Below are 19,696 nucleotides of genomic sequence, written 5' to 3'. Positions count from 1 at the left end.
TTATTCCATTAAATAAAAAAAACATTCTGTTATTTCCACCCCTTGATTGAGCATTACTTAGAATATTACTTGAGGTTATAGTAAGAAACTTAGAATTTGAGAAACAGTTTTAAAAATGTGATAATTACAACACTTCCTTACTACAAGGTTTCCCCAGGTGAAACTCATCAGGTGATAATGAGTGCAGTCAGATGTGATGAAACTGATTATTATTGGTAGGTGTGGTAGGTGTTTGTTAATTGTAATAGTCATACTGACCTTTGTAGTACAGCTAGCATAAAAACTGCAATATACAAATGAACTGTCACTTAATGTTGTATTTATAGCACAATTGCAATGTACAGCAGATCTTTGGTTTATTATATATTCACATTGTCAGTGGTGTGCCTTTCATTTCACAGGTGATTTTACTGGCTCAGTAGGCAGCAAAGGAGTGGGTGAGGGTGGCTCTCATACCTCATCAGACACAGGTAAGATTTCCTGATGCAGATATCACAGCAAAATGTCTGTAAGTTAATAAGTAGAAAAGTCTTTTCGCATTTTTGCTTCAAGGAAAAAAAGTCAATCTGTTGATGATAATGCTAAATATACTGTAAATATGTTAATACAGTATGTTGTTCCTAGGCTGAGGAAAGTGTAACTCTCTACAGTGGTGTGATATATCAAGTAGTTCTAGCTATTAATAATAATAATAATAATAATAATAATTCTATTATTTCTAATAATAACGTTATTATCCACAGAAATGTTTTAGTTTACACTGAATTTTCAAAGATGCTGTGCAATAATAATATATGACAATAAAACAAATGACAATTATGTAAATAATAAATACATCATTCAAAATAATAAATGTTAATATAAATCTAAATTTGTATAACATTAATCTTCATGGGTAATGTCTCAATGGTACATTCATGAGTAACAGCTTAAAGATAAATATGATAGACTTATTTTTTATTAGTGTAAATACACAGGTGATTATAGGAAATCGCGCATGCTGATTGGTCAAGAAATTCGGACTACTTCTTGATAATCACCTCGAGTGACTCGGCAAAATGGGGGCCCATTGCTTTGTCACTGTAAATGAGGAAGAATTACAATTTATGAAAGAAAATGCTGTTCCTAAAAGCACTAAAGATGCTATGAACAGGGTGTCCGCGGAGTCTAAAAAAGTCTAAAAAAGTATAAAATTACACATTTTCAATTTTAGGCCTAAAAAAGTCTAAAATACAGAGATATTTTGCACTGTTGGTCTAAAATCTCATTTGGGTAACTTAAGACCTAGGTTACGTGCAGAATTATTCTGCACGTAGAAAATTTTCCCGGAAGTTCCTTTCAGCACCTAGATGTCACCCGGGATTGGTTGGCATCTAGGTGCTGAAAGGAACTTCCGGGAAGATTTTCTAGTTTCGGTTGTGTTGCCAGTTTGGGCGGTTTTAAGTGCGGTTTTAGCGGGTTTTGAACATATTTTGGGCTGGAAAACGTCAGCAGTATCTGGCAACACTGGTCCTGGTTCCGGTTTACAGCACTGACTCACCTAACCCTAACCCTCAGTTCGTGCAATTGCTGGTGTTGCGTAGGCTACCGTGTAAGCTCTGTCAATTTCAGCGACAAATTAAAAATGGAAGCGGACGAATTGGCTCCTAAAAGAACTAGTAAGGGGTCAGTCATCTGGCATTTTTTGGATATCGCGAGGAGGACATGGAACAGCAAAAGCCAGTTTGTAAAGTGTGCAAAAAAAACAACAACCTGTCATCACGAAAGGCAGCAGCGCGACAAATATGTTCCATCACCTGAAAACTCACCCGGTACAGTATGAAGAGTCTCTTAAACTCCGAACTACTTGCCCACGAGCTAAAACCCACCACAAGGTAAACAAATGACCATACATGGCCTCGTTCTCCAAAGCCCCCCATATGAGAAACCGAGTCAGAGATGGAGAGCTATAACGGATGCAATCACTAACTTCATTGCCGAAGACATGATCCCAGTTAGTATAGTGGAAAAACCAGGCTTTCAAAAATTACTAAACACCCTCGATCCCAAACATGAGTTGCCTGGTCACAGACATTTTACAGAGAAGGCAATACTGGAATTCTACACATCTGAGAGGCAGAGCCAGAAAACATTTAGTTCAAAAGTGTGCAAAGAGGAAAATGATGTTTTGCAGATCTCTCTCTTCTCTCCCTCAATCTCTCTCTCTATTGTGAATGTTCCAGTGGTTCTCAGTAGTCAGGTTAATAGCTTGGAGATCTATTTTTTAAAATAATTTAATGAATGAGCACTTTTCTTATTTAGACTAAATGTCTTTCTCAGTGTTGAGCTTGCACTTTATTGATTTGAGCTCTGAGCAGCTCTGTATTGTATTGCCCCTTTGTTGCAATTTTCAAGATTGTTTTTGCAGTTTGTGCGACATCTTTGTTGAATAAAAATAGTCTTATTTCAACTCAATTGTGATTAATCACCAACATGAAAATTTAAAATGTGTTGTTGAAAACCACCTGTAAAGTTAACCAAGAATGTTATTTAATCTGCAGGGATTGTAGTGAAAACAGTAAAGAGTAAAAGTTAGATTTCATGGGGTCCTTTAGAGGAGATTTTAAATATATCGAGATATATATCATATATCGTGAAATGAAGAAAATGTATCGGGATATTCATTTTTTCCCATATCACACAGCTCTATTGTTACGGTTTGTAGCAAAATGGGCAAATGCAAGTTTAATGACTGCTGGCTTGAACGCAATGATTTCATAGACTGGTTAAAACGTGTACCAAACAATCCATTTGAGGTGTACTGCACATTGTGCAAAAGAACACTCAAACTCAGCACCCTGGGTGTAAAGGCACCGGAATCGCACGCGAAAGCGGAGAAGCACCAGGCTGCCCATAAAAGTCTGCAACAATCGCATGCCATCACTCAATTTTGTTCACCGTTGTCAGGTCCAAGCACATCTCGAGACGGTGTATCAGCTAACTCCGTGCAAACTGTAACGCTACAACACGCAAACCATACAGAATCGAATGCCTCATCCTCAAGTGATTTGCGGGATGTCTTTGGCTCCACTGCAATTTAGTTCCTCATTAATGCAAGAGCGCACCCTAGGGATGTAATGAGTTCATTGGTGAATGATAATAAATTTTGTTATTTCGAAAGTAATTCAGGCTCTCCCAATTTTCTTTATTTTTTTGTGTGGCATAAGTCTTAAATTTAACCTGCTATGGTCTTAAAAAGGTCTTAAAAAGTCTTAAATTGAACTTGTTCAAGCCTGCAGACACCCTGTATGAAGTTTGGTCTAAAACTATTTAAAGGTAAGGTGGAATTGTGATTTATTTAATCTATTTCAAAACAAAGTATTTGTGTGTGTCAGTCCTGCGTGCTGTGGTGTGTGCACCTGAAGAACTCTCAGGCGCGCCCCGGGCTGCGTGTGTGTTGAGTGGACTCTTGCACGCACGCCGTTAATGACACACACCTGAACATAATTAAAGAGCTATATGTGCATCTATATAAAGACGCATGATCAGTGTGAAGTATTACTCTACGTCAGTATGTATTACTGAGCCCTGTTACCCGTGTTTGATTTCCTGGTTTTTGTTCCTCGTTCCTGTTTTCTCGTTGCCTGTGCTATCCTGTGTATCCCCTTTGCTTGTTTTACGTTCTGGATTTTGTCTGCCGATTTGGACTGATTGTCTGTGTGTGCTTTTCACCTTTGTAACTAAACTGCTTCTGCCTCCTACCTTGATTCTGACAATGTGAATCGGCATTTGTCACACGTACGTTCAAGCACAGACTTGAGCACACATCTGAAGCAGTGAACACACACAAGTGAGCAATGAGCACACACCTACCCAAAGCAGTGGTCAGCTATGCTACAGCACCTGGGGAGCAGTTGTGGGTTAGGTGCCCTTGCTCAGGCCATGGCTGCCCCATGTTAACCTAACCGCATGTCTTTGAACTGTGGGGGAAACTGGAGCACCCAAAGGAAACCCACAGATATGGGGAGAACATGCAGACTCCACACAGAAAGGCCCCCATCGGCCACTGGGCTCGAACCCAGAGCTTTCTTGTTGTGAGGCGACAGTGCTAACCACTGTACCAACGTGCCACCCTAGATAAGTGACACAAGCCTGTGTGCATTACGTTTGCATGCTGCTTTTGAAGATCAAAATAAATTATTTCTTTAATATGATTTTAAAAAATAATCACCAGTGTACTTGTACTAAAACAGTTACCTGCCTCAGGCTCAGTGAATATCGACTGATATTCTTCGTCTCAGTTATTAATTACCGATACTCACTTCACCTTTAGCTAATAATTGTTAATTAGCATGTCATACAGTATAATTCAACAGAGTTTATAGTGAATATTGCATTAGCTTAGTGCTGTTAGCATATCCTAGCACTCTATGATTGTCAGCATCACATGGAGGTTTCATCTTGACTGTTCTGCCTGCATCAGTTGTTCCTGGTATCATCATTATCTCAGTTCATTGAAATGCTTGTGTTCTATGAACAAAACTATCAAATGGTCACAGAATATAAGGACAACTATAACAAAAGATTAATCAATGCAAATATTATTAAGCTAATGCAAAATTACCATACCATATACTGTGTGTGTGTGTGTGTGTGTGTGTGTGTAAGCAGCAGTAGAGGACTAAAATATGTGATTATGCAGAAAATACAGTGTTTATTATTTAACCCAGCCCAAAAAAAAGTTCTGTTCTTTTTCGGGATGCCTGTTTTGCTACAGGCCGATCGTCAGCTTGTCTGTTGCTGCAGCGATCTCCTCTGGTCTCTGCTGGTACGCTGCCCAGGAAGGGAAGCCTGAAGGCTGCCACAGAGCAGCTACCCTCTAAACAGCTGCTGAGCAGCTCTCTGCGCGTCCACAAAGGCTGCACTCGGTCTTTGGGAGACCTTAAGGTCAGTTTTCACAGTTCTCAACCCAGCATTGTTTGTTATGTACAGTGCTCAGCGTAAATGAGTACACCCCCTTTGAAAAGTAACATTTTAAACAATATCTCAATGAACACAAACAATTTCCAAAATGTTGAAAAGACAAAGTTTAATATAACATCTGTTTAACTTATAACATGAAAGTAAGGTTAATAATATAAACTTGGATTACACATTTTTCAGTTTTAGTCAAATTAGGGTGGTGCAAAAATGAGTACACCCCACAACAAAAACTACTACATCTAGTACTTTGTATGGCCTCCATGATTTTTAATGACTGCATCAAGTCTTCTAGGCATGGAATGAACAAGTTGGTGACATTTTGCAACATCAATCTTTTTCCATTCTTCAACAATGACCTCTTTTAGTGACTGGATGTTGGATGGAGAGTGATGCTCAACTTGTCTCTTCAGAATTCCCCATAGGTGTTCGATTGGGTTCAGATCAGGAGACATACTTGGCCACTTAATCACTTTCACCCTGTTCCTCTTCAGAAATCCAACAGTGGCCTTAGATGTGTGTTTAGGATCATTGTCATGTTGGAAAAGTGCATGACGACCAAGGGCACGGAGTGATGGTAACATCTTCTCTTTCAGTATAGAGGAATGCGTCTGTGAATTCATGATGCCATTAATGAAATGCAGCTCCCCGACACCAGCAGCACTCATGCAGTCCCACATAAGGAAACTGCCACCACTATGTTTCACTGTAGGCACCATGCATTTTTCTTTGTATTCCTCACCTTTGCGACACCATACAGTTTTGAAGCCATCAGTTCCAAAAACATTTATCTTAGTCTCATCACTCCAGAGTATAGAGTCCCAGTAGTCTTCATCTTTGTCAGCATGGGCCCTGGCAAACTCTAGGTGGGCTTTTTTGTGCCTGGGCTTTAGGAGAGGCTTCTTTCGTGGACGGCGTCCATGCATGCCGTTCCTCTGCAGTGTACGCCGTATTGTGTCACGGGAAATAGTCACGCCAGTTTGGCTTTCTATTTCTTTAGATAACTGCAGTGAACTTGCATGCTGATTTTCTTCAACCCTTCTCATCAGAAGACGCTCCTGTCGAGGTGTTGACTTCCGTGGACGACCTGGACGTCTCTGTTGCCCCTTTTCCACCAAAGCAGTTCCAGGGCTGGTTCGGGGCCAGTGCTTAGTTTGGAACCGGGTTTTCTGTTTCCACTGACAAAGAACTGGCTCTGGGGCCAGAAAAACCGGTTCCAGGCTAGCACCAACTCTCTGCTGGGCCAGAGGAATGAACCGCTTACGTCAGCGGGGGGGGCGGAGTTGTTAAGACCAACAACAATAACAAGACCGCGAAAGATCGCCATTTTTAAGCGACGAGAAGCAGCAGCTGTACAAACGCGAAGTCATCCATTATTATTATTGTTGTTGCTGCCGCTGCTGCTTCTTCCGTGTTGTTTTTGCTTTGATATTCGCGCCAAGGTTTATGTAAACGTAGCACCGTAACTTCCGTATACAGCGACATAACTGACGTATACAGCGACGTAATGACGTATACAGCGACGTAGTGACGTGGCTCCGCTTAGCACCGTGAGCGATGGAAAAGCAAACTGGTTCTCAGCTGGCTCGCAAGTTGAACGAGTTGTGAACCAGCACCAGCACTGGCTCTGAACCAGCCCTGGAACTGATTTGGTGGAAAAGGGGTATGTGAGATGGTTGCAGTTCCATCTTTCTTAAATTTTTGTACCACTTTTGCTACAGTATTCTGACTGATAAGTAAAGCTTTGCTGATCTGCTTGTAGCCTTCACCTTTGTGGTATAAAGAAATTATTTTCTTTGGGGAATTCTGAAGAGACAAGTTGAGCATCACTCTCCATCCAGCATCCAGTCACTAAAAGAGGTCATTGTTGAAGAATGGAAAAAGATTGATGTTGCAAAATGTCGCCAACTTGTTCATTCCATGCCTAGAAGACTTGGTGCTGTCATTAAAAATCATGGAGGTCATACAAAGTACTAGATGTAGTAGTTTTTGTTGTGGGGTGTACTCATTTTTGCACCACCCTAATTTGAGTAAAACTGAAAAATGTGTAATCTGAGTTTATATTATTAACCTTACTTTCACGTTATAAGTTAAACAGATGTTATATTAAACTTTGTCTTTTCAACATTTTGGAAATTGTTTGTGTTCATTGAGATATTGTTTAAAATGTTACTTTCCAAAGGGGGTGTACTCATTTATGCTGAGCACTGTATAATATTCATCCATTCCTATTGTTTGGCTGTTTAGTAAATGAACAAAATTTCTTTCCTCTTCTTGATAGTTTATTCTTTTTTCTTGATCTTCTTTCTCATTTTGTTTTGGAGACTTTAGATCAGAGTTGCACTGTTTTCATATTGATAGATCAGTAATTCAAAAAAGTAGTTGACTAACAACCATACACATTACATGGAAATTATATTACCAGGTTCAATGCTTTTTAGGCTGCATTGTTAACAGCAAAAATAAATAAATCATTGCAATGCATGTGCAGAAAAAATGCACTCAGTGTTGATGGCCTGGTGGTGAAGATGAAAGAGTGAACAGCGCAGCATGGAAGCTCAAGTCCATTAACAGAGCACTCAGTGAACAGTGATGTGCAGCCTGTAGCACAATCATTTGCTCAGTGCTAGTCCTGGAATTCACTATTCCATATTCCAGGATTTTTATTTTGATGTAAAGCACAACAGCAAGTTGTAGTGGGATTAAAAAACACGAGATGCATCTTGCACACACATGTACACTTAATAGAAAGTGACTTTTCAGTGACTTTCACAGTTATTCCACCCTAGACACACACATGCACTCAACGGGGTAACACAACTCTCTCTCCTTCCTGCCTGTCTGAAAGACATGGAGACAGCTGGTAATTAGATACAGGTGCACCTCATCATACGTTACCTACTGGTTCAACCTGACTCCTTGCCTTTCACAGCTGATGCTCAACCACACCCTCGCTGCCACATACCCCCACCACCCAAGTCAGGCTGGGGAGCTGTCTGGCCTGCAGCTGACTCCTCCCCTGGCAAGAGATATAATCTGCCTCCATCTACGCCCCCAGCCTGTGGACCACCTTGAATTTAAAGGGTTGCAGAGCCAGATGCCAAAGAGTGATCCACGTGTTGGTATCCTTCATGTGGTGGCACCACTGGAGCGGGGCATGGTCAGAACAGAGGGTGAATGGGCGTCCAAGCAGATAGTACCAGAGAGTGAAGACTGCCTACTTGATGGCCAGACACTCCTTTTCTATGGTGCTGTACTTTGACTCTCACATGGAGAGATTGCGGCTGAAGTACAACACCAGGCGCTCCTCCCCCTCCACCACCTGGGACAAAACAGCCCTCAGCCCTCTTTCCAATGCGCCGGTCCATAGAACAAAAGGGAGAGAAAAGTCAGGAGAATGCAACAGTGGACACCCCCACCCCATAAAACCGCCTTTACCTAAGCAAAAGCCCATTCGTACGGCTCCATCAACTGGACCAGATCTGGCGCCCCCTTTTTAGTGAGGTCAGTCAACGGGCTAGTGACATCCAAAAAGTTAGGCACGAACTTCCAATGCTGGTCCTGTGAATGGTACCACACAGATACACTTAAGCGTCTGTGGATGTTGTTTCATAAAGCCTCTGTGAAAACAGAGTCCATATCTGTGTTTGCTGATTAGCTCGAATCAGTATCAGGTGTTTCCCATAATGACTGGGTCCCAAGACTGCATACAACACGCTCCATGAGCGCGTGCAGCCACTTGAGCTGCGCCAGACTCAAGTGCACAAAGGCGTGATAGACACATGTTCACCTGCTGTGTGACCACAACTTTTAGCTCACGTGTATATTGCCATGCATTGCCACCAAAATGCTTCATTTTCACCAATAACCCATCGCAAAGCATTGCGAGCTGTAGTGTGACCATAGCTTAATGAGGCAGATGGGACAACAGATGCAACCTAATGATTGTATCCTACTATGAGTGAAAATTAGTTTCAACTTGAAAAAATATTCGGACCCACTAGATGGCACTTCGCAGCCCACTAATGGGCTGCGGCCCAGTGGTTGAGAAACACTTCTCTAAGGGATTCCCCAGAGAGAGGAGAGCTCTTCTCACTCTCTGTGTCATCATGACGCGGAGCTGACATGGACGGCCCTGGGACCGCCTCCCTAGCTAACGTTGTGGCAGGATTCCCCCGTGATGTGTTACTGCAGGACCCACCCACTACTAACTGTCTCATTTAATGTTTTAAATAACGTCCTGTCTGTTCCCAGGATCAGTGGTTGGGTAAGGCTGAGACTAACCGCTGCCTCCACAATATGATTTTCTCCCCAGAAGTGAATAGTGACGGGCATTTGCAGATATTTGTGGATGTCACCGTGCACACATCTGATCTTCACCAATCGTGCATTCCTCAGTGCCCCACATTGAATCAGGCTTTGATGTATGGAGGTCTGATTACAACCAGAATCCACCAAAGCCTGATGAGTACCCCCTTGAATACTCACAATGATTCTGTATGCTCCTGCTCGATCAGGGGAAGCCTGTTGTGCATCAGGAAAGCAAATCAGTAGCCTCGCCACCTTGCAGAAGCATTGATTCCCTGCCTCCCCTCCAGGCCGACAGACCTGCTTGGGCTCGCTGCTGGTTCTGGTAGACATGGATGAGTTCACCTGTGGAGAGAAAGAGGGAGTTAATGGCAACACAGACACAGAAGGAGAACGGAGAGAAGAAACATGAGGACAGACACAAGTGCAGGGAGCAGGTTTCGGGAGAATTGGCCCCCGTTTCCATGGGGCTGGGGTAGGGGAGGGGCAAGGAGAGAGAGAGAGAGAGGGAGGAAGTGAAAGTGCAAGAGAGAGAGGACGAAAAGGTGCAGGAGCGCCTGCCCCCGGAAATGCCATCAGGTGGTCCTCGGCCAGCCGGACTGCCTCCTCCAGCAACGCCACTCAGTGACACCAAATCCAAGTTGACATCTCACTCAGCAGTTGGGTGACAAACTGCTCCAGCGTCACTCACTCGATGATGGTCTTGACATTGCACTCACCTGCCAGCAGCCACTGTCAGCAGGCATCCCGGAACTGTTATGTGAATGCAAACAACCGGCCCACTTTGCTGCAAGCCAGTGAGCGGAAGCACTGGTGCTGCTTTTCTGGGCCACAGCTGACCTGCTGTAGGACAGCCGGCTTCAGGTTGGGGTCTTCTAGTGTACTGGTGGCCGTGAGCTGCCAAGCCGTGAGCTGGGCTTCCCCAAATGGAGTGGCAATAGGTGAGCTGCCCACTGTGAGGCTGGTTTGTCAACCGCCAAAAAAACCCTGAAGAAGAAGACCTCCAAAAATACAAAAAAGCAACAAAATATGGAATAAAAGTATTTGAAAGAAAGAAAGCACAACTTTATTCATCACACATTTGTGAAATTCCTCTCTGCCTTTAACCCATCTGAAGCAGTGAACACACACATGCACACACACGTGAGCAATGAGCACACACACATACCCAGAGCAGTGGGCAGCCATGCTAACAGCGCCCGGGGAGCAGTTGGGAGTTAGGTGCCTCGGTCAAGGGCACCTCAGCCCAAGGCCGTCCCATATTAACCTAACTGCATGTCTTTGGACTGTGGGGGAAACCGGAGCACCGGGAGGAAACCCATGCAGATACGGGGAGAACATGCAAACTCTACACAGAAAGGCCTCCGCCGGCTGCTGGGCTCGAACCCAAAACCTTCTTGCTGTGAGGCGACAGTGCTAACATATCTTTAATTTTTCAAGAATTATTATTATAGCATTTTTCACAAATTGCTACTGTCATTTCGCCAGTTTGTTTATATTCTAAGTGGAAATGATTTTGTCGGACGTTTTGTATAAAGTTTTTTTAATTTATCGAATTTGCAAAAAATAAAAATAAAAATGATCTGTTTCTCAAAATCCACTAAATGTGGATATAATAAAAGTTATTCCACTCAATCTCATCGTACATGGCTCATACTCTGTGCTACGTGCCTCGTTGGCTATCAGCTCATGTACGACTCGATTTCGTGGAATAACTTAAATACATATTCTGGATATTGTGTATATTATGCAGAGCATTCTATCATCGCATTTTAATTTTTTTATTTTGTTTATAACATTCTATTTTACTCCCTTTCTTTTATTTTAACACCCCCCCCAAAAAAAATCTTTGTGATTTACTATCTTCATGACTTACAGAGCATTGCAGTAGGCATTTCACTGCATGTCATATTATGTATGATTGTGTGTGTGACAAATAAATTTTTATTTTGAAATTGAAATATTTTCAGGTTAACAAAGTACATTTAGATTACTTCCCTTGCTGTCTGTCTACTACTGTCTACTTTTTTTTCAATCCCCTCATCAGTGTAAGTTGTTCTGCTTTCTTTTCATACAACCCCGATTCCAAAAAAGTTGGGACAAAGTACAAATTGTAAATAAAAATGGAATGCAATGATGTGGAAGTTTCAAAATTCCATATTTTATTCAGAATAGAACATAGATGACATATCAAATGTTTAAACTGAGGAAATGTATAATTTAAAGAGAAAAATTAGGTGATTTTAAATTTCATGACAACAACACATCTCAAAAAAGTTGGGACAAGGCCATGTTTACCACTGTGAGACATCCCCTTTTCTCTTTACAACAGTCTGTAAACGTCTGGGGACTGAGGAGACAAGTTGCTCAAGTTTAGGGATAGGAATGTTAACCCATTCTTGTCTAATGTAGGATTCTAGTTGCTCAACTGTCTTAGGTCTTTTTTGTCGTATCTTCTGTTTTATGATGCGCCAAATGTTTTCTATGGGTGAAAGATCTGGACTGCAGGCTGGCCAATTCAGTACCCAGACCCTTCTTCTACGCAGTAATGATGCTGTAATTGATGCAGTATGTGGTTTGGCATTGTCATGTTGGAAAATGCAAGGTCTTCCCTGAAAGAGATGTCGTCTGGATGGGAGCATATGTTGCTCTAGAACCTGGATATACCTTTCATCATTGATGGTGTCTTTCCAGATGTGTAAGCTTCCCATGCCACACGCACTAATGCAACCCCATACCATCAGAGATGCAGGCTTCTGAACTGAGCGCCGATAACAACTTGGGTCGTCCTTCTCCTCTTTAGTCCGAATGACACGGCGTCCCTGATTTCCATAAAGAACTTCAAATTTTGATTCGTCTGACCACAGAACAGTTTTCCACTTTGCCACAGTCCATTTTAAATGAGCCTTGGCCCAGAGAAGACATCTGCGCTTCTGGATCACGTTTAGATACGGCTTCTTCTTTGAACTATAGAGTTTTAGCTGGCAACGGCAGATGTCACGGTGAATTGTGTTCACAGATAATGTTCTCTGGAAATATTCCTGAGCCCATTTTGTGATTTCCAATACAGAAGCATGCCTGTATGTGATGTAGTGCCGTCTAAGGGCCCGAAGATCACAGGCACCCAGTATGGTTTTCCGGCCTTGACCCTTACGCACAGAGATTCTTCCAGATTCTCTGAATCTTTTGATGATATTATGCACTGTAGATGATGATATGTTCAAACTCTTTGCAATTTTACACTGTCGAACTCCTTTCTGATATTGCTCCACTATTTGTCGGCGCAGAATTAGGGGGATTGGTGATCCTCTTCCCATCTTTACTTCTGAGAGCCGCTGCCACTCCAAGATGCTCTTTTTATACCCAGTCATGTTAATGACCTATTGCCAATTGACCTAATGAGTTGCAATTTGGTCCTCCAGCTGTTCCCTTTTTGTACCTTTAACTTTTCCAGCCTCTTATTGCCCCTGTCCCAACTTTTTTGAGATGTGTTGCTGTCATGAAATTTCAAATGAGCCAATATTTGGCTTAAAATTTCAAAATGTCTCACTTTCGACATTTGATATGTTGTCTATGTTCTATTGTGAATACAATATCATTTTTTGAGATTTGTAAATTATTGCATTCCATGTTTATTTACAATTTGTACTTTATCCCAACTTTTTTGGAATTGGGGTTGTATTATGAACTATACAGTTGGTTATAATATTATTTCACCCTTAGACACAAATTCTGTCCAAATTCACATCATTTCTTCTCGGTTGGATTACTCACAGTGTATTCATCGGAGTGAGATTCACGTGTCAGATGAAACACCATGATTTGATCTTTCCAATGATGTCTAAGTAGTGAAGTTTTAGCAAGTAAAATATTTTTGAAATTACATCAGATTTAATCATAGTTACAATCTGCATATGGCTCTGCATCCATCTTCACACTCATTGCTCTTGTTTGAGTTACTCATGAACTCATCAATGCATAGATATGGAAAACCTATTACCTGAAAGAGCATTCTAATGATGCAAGTCATGTTATGAAGACAGATTAAAATTCTGCAAAGTAATGTCTTTACTAATTTCTTCACCCATTTTCACACTCCTGTTACTTGGTTGAATAAGTCATGAATCCCTTATCACTTCACAACATCCCACATACCAAAATAAACAGCAGAATATACCATTTTTGAAGATATTCTGTGTTTCTCTGTGCAACAAAGGGTATGTAATCAGTAATCAGGTTTTGAATTCACAGCAAATAAAACAATGACCTTTTTCCCATGAATCATGAAGCATATATTTTTGCAAATTGCTAAAACAGAGTTTCCTGCCATCATGTTTCTGATTTTGACAGATTCCGGACAATCTTCCCTTCACAATTTTTTTTTTTTAAGATTTTTTTGGGCTTTTTCCACCTTTATTGAATAGGACAGTGTAGAGACAGGAAATGAGCAGGAGAGAGACGGGGAGGGATCAGGAAATGACCTCGGGTTGGAATTGAACCTGGGTCCCCGGATTTATGGTATGGCGCCTTGTCCACCTGAGCCACAATGCCCCCCCGTCACAATTTTAAAAAGATATCTCTACTGCCGGCATTTTATGGCGAGATACATGTAAAAACATAACAATTTCATAAGACATGCTCTATTTTCCATTGATATAAAGGTTAATATAAAAAATGTGCAAGTATTATCATATTAAATGGAGGATCTGGATAGCATCGACTATTTGGAAGGGGGGGTAGATAGATTAAATAAATAAATAAGTAAATAAGCATATATTGCTAGCCTTTATAATAAGCAAGATAAGAGCTTAAAAGTAAAGTTAGTGAAATTACCCTGAAAATTACCTAGGGTTCATTAGGTTAAAGAGAAGGAAAACTAGCCTAAAAAAAAATCTAAGTTTTTTTTGCATCTCCGTAAAGGAGATATTTGAACCAAAAATCTTTCCCTATGAACATCTGCTGATAAATAAGAATCAGCAGAAAAGCACAGAAACATGTCTCATATCTCGGATTACTGAAATACATCATCTTCCTCTGCAGGTGACAAGAGTGCTGGTGCAGCGCTTGCTACAGAGGTCCAAACGAAATCTATCCCCTGCCTCCGAGCATGCTGGGAACTGTGGTCAGAAACTCAAAAGGAGAGTGGGAGGGGAGGGAGGCCTTCCGTTTGATCAGGTGAGAACAGTACAGATACAGTGCACAATGGAAGGCAATAGTGGTAAGCTAGCTGTGTTATCTGTAACACTATAGTGATTAATGTAGAGCGTTAGTTCATGTGCATGTGATATCCTGAAATAATAATGAGCCAGTTTGTTAGAAAGATACTTATCCATTTATTTACCATCTAGCTAGTTACAACTCGTAATATATATATTAACAGAGAGCCAAAATAATATTGTAGCAATGTCTAACCAGGTAACTGGTGAGCTGCATGCAGCTTGGTTTTGCTGAAGTTGCCTACATGTTGGGGTATAATTTAATGGAAAAGTAAATCATAACATGACTTAATAATAATAATAATAATAATAATAATAATAATAATGTACGTTGTACTGATGTACAGTTTCACATAGAAACATCAACATTGTAACACTTTCTTTATTCAAGGCAACAGTTAAATATACAGTCCTGTGCAAAAGTCTTAAGCACATGTAAAGAAATGCTGTAGACCAAAAATGGCTTAAAAATAATGTAATGAAATGAAACAAAGTCAATATTTGGTGCAAGACAACCCTTTGCTTTAAAAAAAATAGTAGTCTCAGGTACAATGAGTGCAGTTTTATAAGGAAATGAGGTGTAGGTTTTACTGAGTATCTTGCAGAACCAGCCACAGTTCTTCTGGACACTTTGTCACACTTGCTTCTTAATTTTGCACCAAAACCCAGTAACTGTCTTTATGTTTTCTTTATTAATCTGAAAAGTGGTCTCTTATGTAATATGCTGCTCAGATACAAACTTTTTTTTTCCTGTAACATTTCATTTTGTGCTGGAAAACGAACGTGTGGAACTCTAAAATGTTTTTGTACTGACTTGATAATGTAGAAGTCATAAAATAGAAATCTATAACAAAGCTTGTATGAAAAAATACGGGGCCAAAGACTTTTGCACAGTACAGTTTGCCACGTTAAAGACTTTACTATACCATATACAGTATCTTTGCTTGACAAAAGGATTTTGGTATCATATTGATGCCAAAACTGCATCAAGCTTAAGGTCTGGCCACCCAAACTAGCCTTAGTTAAATTAAGCCCTAAGGATAGAACCAGATATATGAATAGCTTGTTTTAATCACATTTTTGTGTATATATATGATATATAACCTACACTATTTGGCCAAAACTATGTGGTAACCTGATCATCAAACCCATATGTGGGTCTTTTAGTGTTGTAGTCAAGATCACCTAAACTGAGACCAAGTCATGACCAAGACAAGACCAAGACTTTGAGAGGTTGAGATCAAGTCAAGACCACGGCAGGGAGAGACTGAGTGAAGACCAGGACCAGACCAGTGGGTGTGAAGTGGGGTGAGGACAGGTGGATGGCCGTTAACAAGAAGAAAAACTTCATATTAGCAATGAGTCACATTATTGGTTACATTTGAAGCAGGAAATTTTACATCCAATCACAGTAATGATGTTAACAAATGAATCATAAAATAGATAGGCAATTTAGTGAAATCTCCACAGATATGGTCTTGACCAGTCTTGAAATAAAATCCCAAGTCCTCTATTTCCTAGGCCAAGACAAAACTGAGTAAAAATGTGGTCGATTCCGAGACCTCCAAAAAGTGGTCTTGAGGCCAAGGTTGATGTGGATGAACTCAAGTGGCCTTCACAGAGCCCTGACCTCAATCCCACTGAACACCTTTGGGATGAACTGGAACACTGGCTGTGCACCAAGTCGTCTCACCTGAAATCACTGCCCAACCACACTAAAGCTCTTCTGGCAGAATGAGCAGAAATTCCCACAGCTGCATTCCAGAATCTACTGGAAAGCCTTCGCAGAAGAGTGGAGGCTGTTACAGCTGCAACAAGCACATATGGGTGTGATGAAAAGGTGTTCACAGACTACTGGCCGTATAGTGTAACATTAATATACATTGTTGCCCCTCATGAAATAAACAGGGCTTCTGCTTCTCAATTTTATTTCCAACAGTGTTCACAATATCTGTGTACAACGTCACTGTTTACATTATGGCAACAAGCATATACGAGTCAGATCATATTGCATATGTGTTGTAGCTTTTCAGTGTGTATGTTTTTCTGTTTATTACTTAGACTTTATGATCATTCACTACAAAAAATTGAAAACTGAATTTGAGGAGAAAATTACTTTATACTTGTGAAATTATTTTGCTGCATGAATAGATATTTTTACTTGATAAAACATCTTAGAATAAGTTGGTTGCAATCTAGAACTAGATTTAATAATCTCAGAATTGGTGTTTTGTATTCTTCTAATAGGAAATGCTAAATCGTTTCAACTATTTTCAAGATATTTTCACTTGCTAAGATATAATTTTTTGCAGTATTTGAACTGTGCCAGATCACTTGTACCAAGTCAAATGAATGTAGTAAAATATGCGTAGGTCTTGCGTGCCTCTTGGGGTACCAGCAGAGGGCAGCAATACCAGCAACGTTTGCACCACCATCACCGTGGGCACCACCATTCTCACAGCGAGGGCCATCCTGTCATCCGTCACAGTGATCCTGATCCTGTGAGGACAGAGGGCATCCACCTGCGCAGCTGCGGTGACCTGAGCTCGACGTCAGCCATGTCATTGCACCGGCTCCACCCACATGTGCAAACATCATCCGGAGCAATGCAATTCGACTCCCCTCTCTGAGTGAAGGCAGGGCTTATTTAAAGTAGAAATACAGTGCAGAGGAGAGGTTGTTGGTTGAAGATGATCAGAGGTAATCAAGATGGTAATTGAGGCAAAAAACTTGTTTGACTATTTAATAGTCAAGTGAAATACTTGAAAGAAGGCAGAAAGTGTATAATTTGGGAGTGAAGATGTAAAGGACATTCTTGACTTTTGTTAATTGTGTTAAATCATCTTAGCAAACTTGGGAAATGTGTGATATCCTGAGAAAACATTGGAGAAATCCTTTGAAGAATCTTTTTGACAAAAGCCTCTGAAAAAAGCTGACAAATCCCTTTATACGTAAAATATGGATTCCAGACCCATGGCTGCCAGTGCCTCAACAAAACAGTGGTGTTCTGCCTTTCTCAGCCTCCTCCTCTTCCTCTCTGTCTGTTCATCCTGTCAAACTCACTGTCAGCTTCTCCCTCACTGTGACTCTACAGGATTGTCAAAGGAGAGTGTGAGGAAGTGACATATCTTCCACAGTGCTTCCATTCACTACTCACAAAGCTTCCATCAGAAAAAAATTCGACACTGTTTATATGCATTGCTCCGCCTGGTTTTGGTAAAAGCACTGAACTCTTCCTGTGGGTTTTATAGTTTGTTCTGGATCTAGATGAAAGATTATGAATCTATTTCAAAGGGCCATCACACTGTATGAAGCAACGTCTTACTTATAGGAGACGTTTTTTGGTTTGGTATTTTTTAAACACTAATCTTGATCAGGGTTCTTCTGTCTTATCCACAAAGGCCGGTGTGCGTGCAGGTTTTCATTCCACTTGAGAATGAGTGATGCCTGATTCTACTTGTTTAAGCAGTTCAACTTAAGGTGTTTCTTAATGTCAAGGAAGGATCCTTTAAAAGCTGCATTTCAAGGATGCCATGTGATCAAATCCCGATGTCTAGGATCCTCAAAGAATTTTAAAGGATGCATGTGTGGATCCTCAGTGTTCTTTAATCACCCACATACTAAAAGCACGATGTACACCAACATGACTGAACACAAGCTTGTACAGACAATATCCATGAAAACTGAGGATCTAGTTAAAATGGCAAAGTATGGGTTGACATTAAGTAGCCTGCTGAGATTAGCACCCAGGACACAATCCATGACTAAAGCTCTTTTGACATTTCTAAGAATGACTGGTCTTGCAAATACAATGCAATTCTCTTTCTTTCTTGTTTTTTTATTATTTAAAATATTCATATTCCCAAAAGTATTCACAGCTCAGTCCTGCAGATTGCAAACTGCCAAGCAGAAGAAGAAGAAGACACACCTGCACACTCATTAGACTTCCTTTAGAAGAAGACATATGTACATTCAAACACAGCAAAATTCCTCCTCTGCATTTTTAATCCACCTAAACCTGAACACACACATAAGTGAGCAATGAGCGCACACACATACCCAGACCAGTGGGCAACTATGCTGCAGCACCCAGGGAGCAGTTGGGGGTTAGGTGCCTTGCTCAAGGGCACTTCAGCCATGATACAGAGGGAGGGAAAAGTACTGTTCATTCACTCAACTCATTCACTCAACACCCCTCATGTTTTTTTTTTTCCTGGGAATCGAACTGGCAGCCCTTTGGGCCCAAGTTCTATTCTCTAACCTTCAGGCCATGGCTGCCCCCATTCCATTATGTGTTCTCCGAAGGAGAAGGAAGGAGTTTAGCCTGTGAATGGCCCAACTTGGAAGCACCCATCCTCCCAAGGAAGCTTTCTTGGCATTGAGAAATGAACAATCCAGTGTGATTGGCTCCTGATTGGCTGGAATGAAAACCTGCAGCTACGCCATTCCTTTGTGGATAAGACTGAAGACCCCTGATCTAGATAATGTCAGAATGTACAACACTGACGTTTAATACTGTCAGTTAGTCTTTAGAAAACAATGAACAGTGTAGCATAAAACAGAATTATCTCCAGCCACACACACACACGATCCCTCATCACTCCCAATCTATATATCATTCCATTAATGAGCAAAAGTAAAAAAAAAAATGCACTGGCTTTTTATTTATTTATTTATTTATTTATTTATTTATGTAAAGTGCATGTTGTTGTTTTACTAAGTAACAGCATAATAGTAGTATTGGTTATTTGTATCTTTTTCTTTGTTTGAACTGGACTCTTGATACTATGCAACATTTGCTAATATTTTATTAAGTTATTTATTTATTTTTTGCATGTGAGATTTTTTTCCTTGCTTTTTGTTGACACAAAAAATGTGAACTCTGTGTCACCATGATTGAGGAATGCTGCTGAAGTTATTACATGAAGCTCTAGCAATAAATGAATAAACGCTCACTGCACTGCATAGCTACAAAGCAAATTATAAGAAGAAATAAGGGACACTTACTGTAAAATAAAATGTCTTCTAAAGGTTGAAATTGGGCTTATGACTTTAAAGAACTAATTACACTTAGAATGATTCTTCTGTTCCAATACTGTTTTCATCACGTTTTTTCAACTTGTTCTTGACTTTGCACAGATCAGTTATGTCACACGAGTGTCCACTTGTAAGCACAATGAAGCTGAAGGAATTTTCTTGGAATTATGTACAGT

At 40.7% G+C, this 19,696-nt stretch overlaps 1 protein-coding gene across 1 annotated transcript in view; it reads left to right on the top strand.

Annotated features, from left to right (window-relative positions):
* Positions 1-19,206, top strand: part of fam189b (family with sequence similarity 189 member B) — a 69,234-nt gene extending 50,028 nt beyond the window's left edge. Inside the window, exons 11-14 of the mRNA XM_060921438.1 lie at positions 402-470; positions 4,757-4,926; positions 14,308-14,442; positions 16,856-19,206. Coding sequence (XP_060777421.1) covers positions 402-470; positions 4,757-4,926; positions 14,308-14,442; positions 16,856-17,113 — 632 coding nt within the window. The 3' untranslated portion in view covers positions 17,114-19,206. The remainder of the gene's footprint in view (positions 1-401; positions 471-4,756; positions 4,927-14,307; positions 14,443-16,855) is intronic.
* Positions 19,207-19,696: the final 490 nt, after the last annotated feature.

Source organism: Neoarius graeffei, chromosome 5, assembly GCF_027579695.1.
Source record: "Neoarius graeffei isolate fNeoGra1 chromosome 5, fNeoGra1.pri, whole genome shotgun sequence".
Classification (NCBI taxonomy): Eukaryota; Metazoa; Chordata; class Actinopteri; order Siluriformes; family Ariidae; genus Neoarius; species Neoarius graeffei.
The sequence above is the reverse complement of the archived record's forward strand: the minus strand, read 5'-3'. Positions and strand labels throughout refer to the sequence as shown.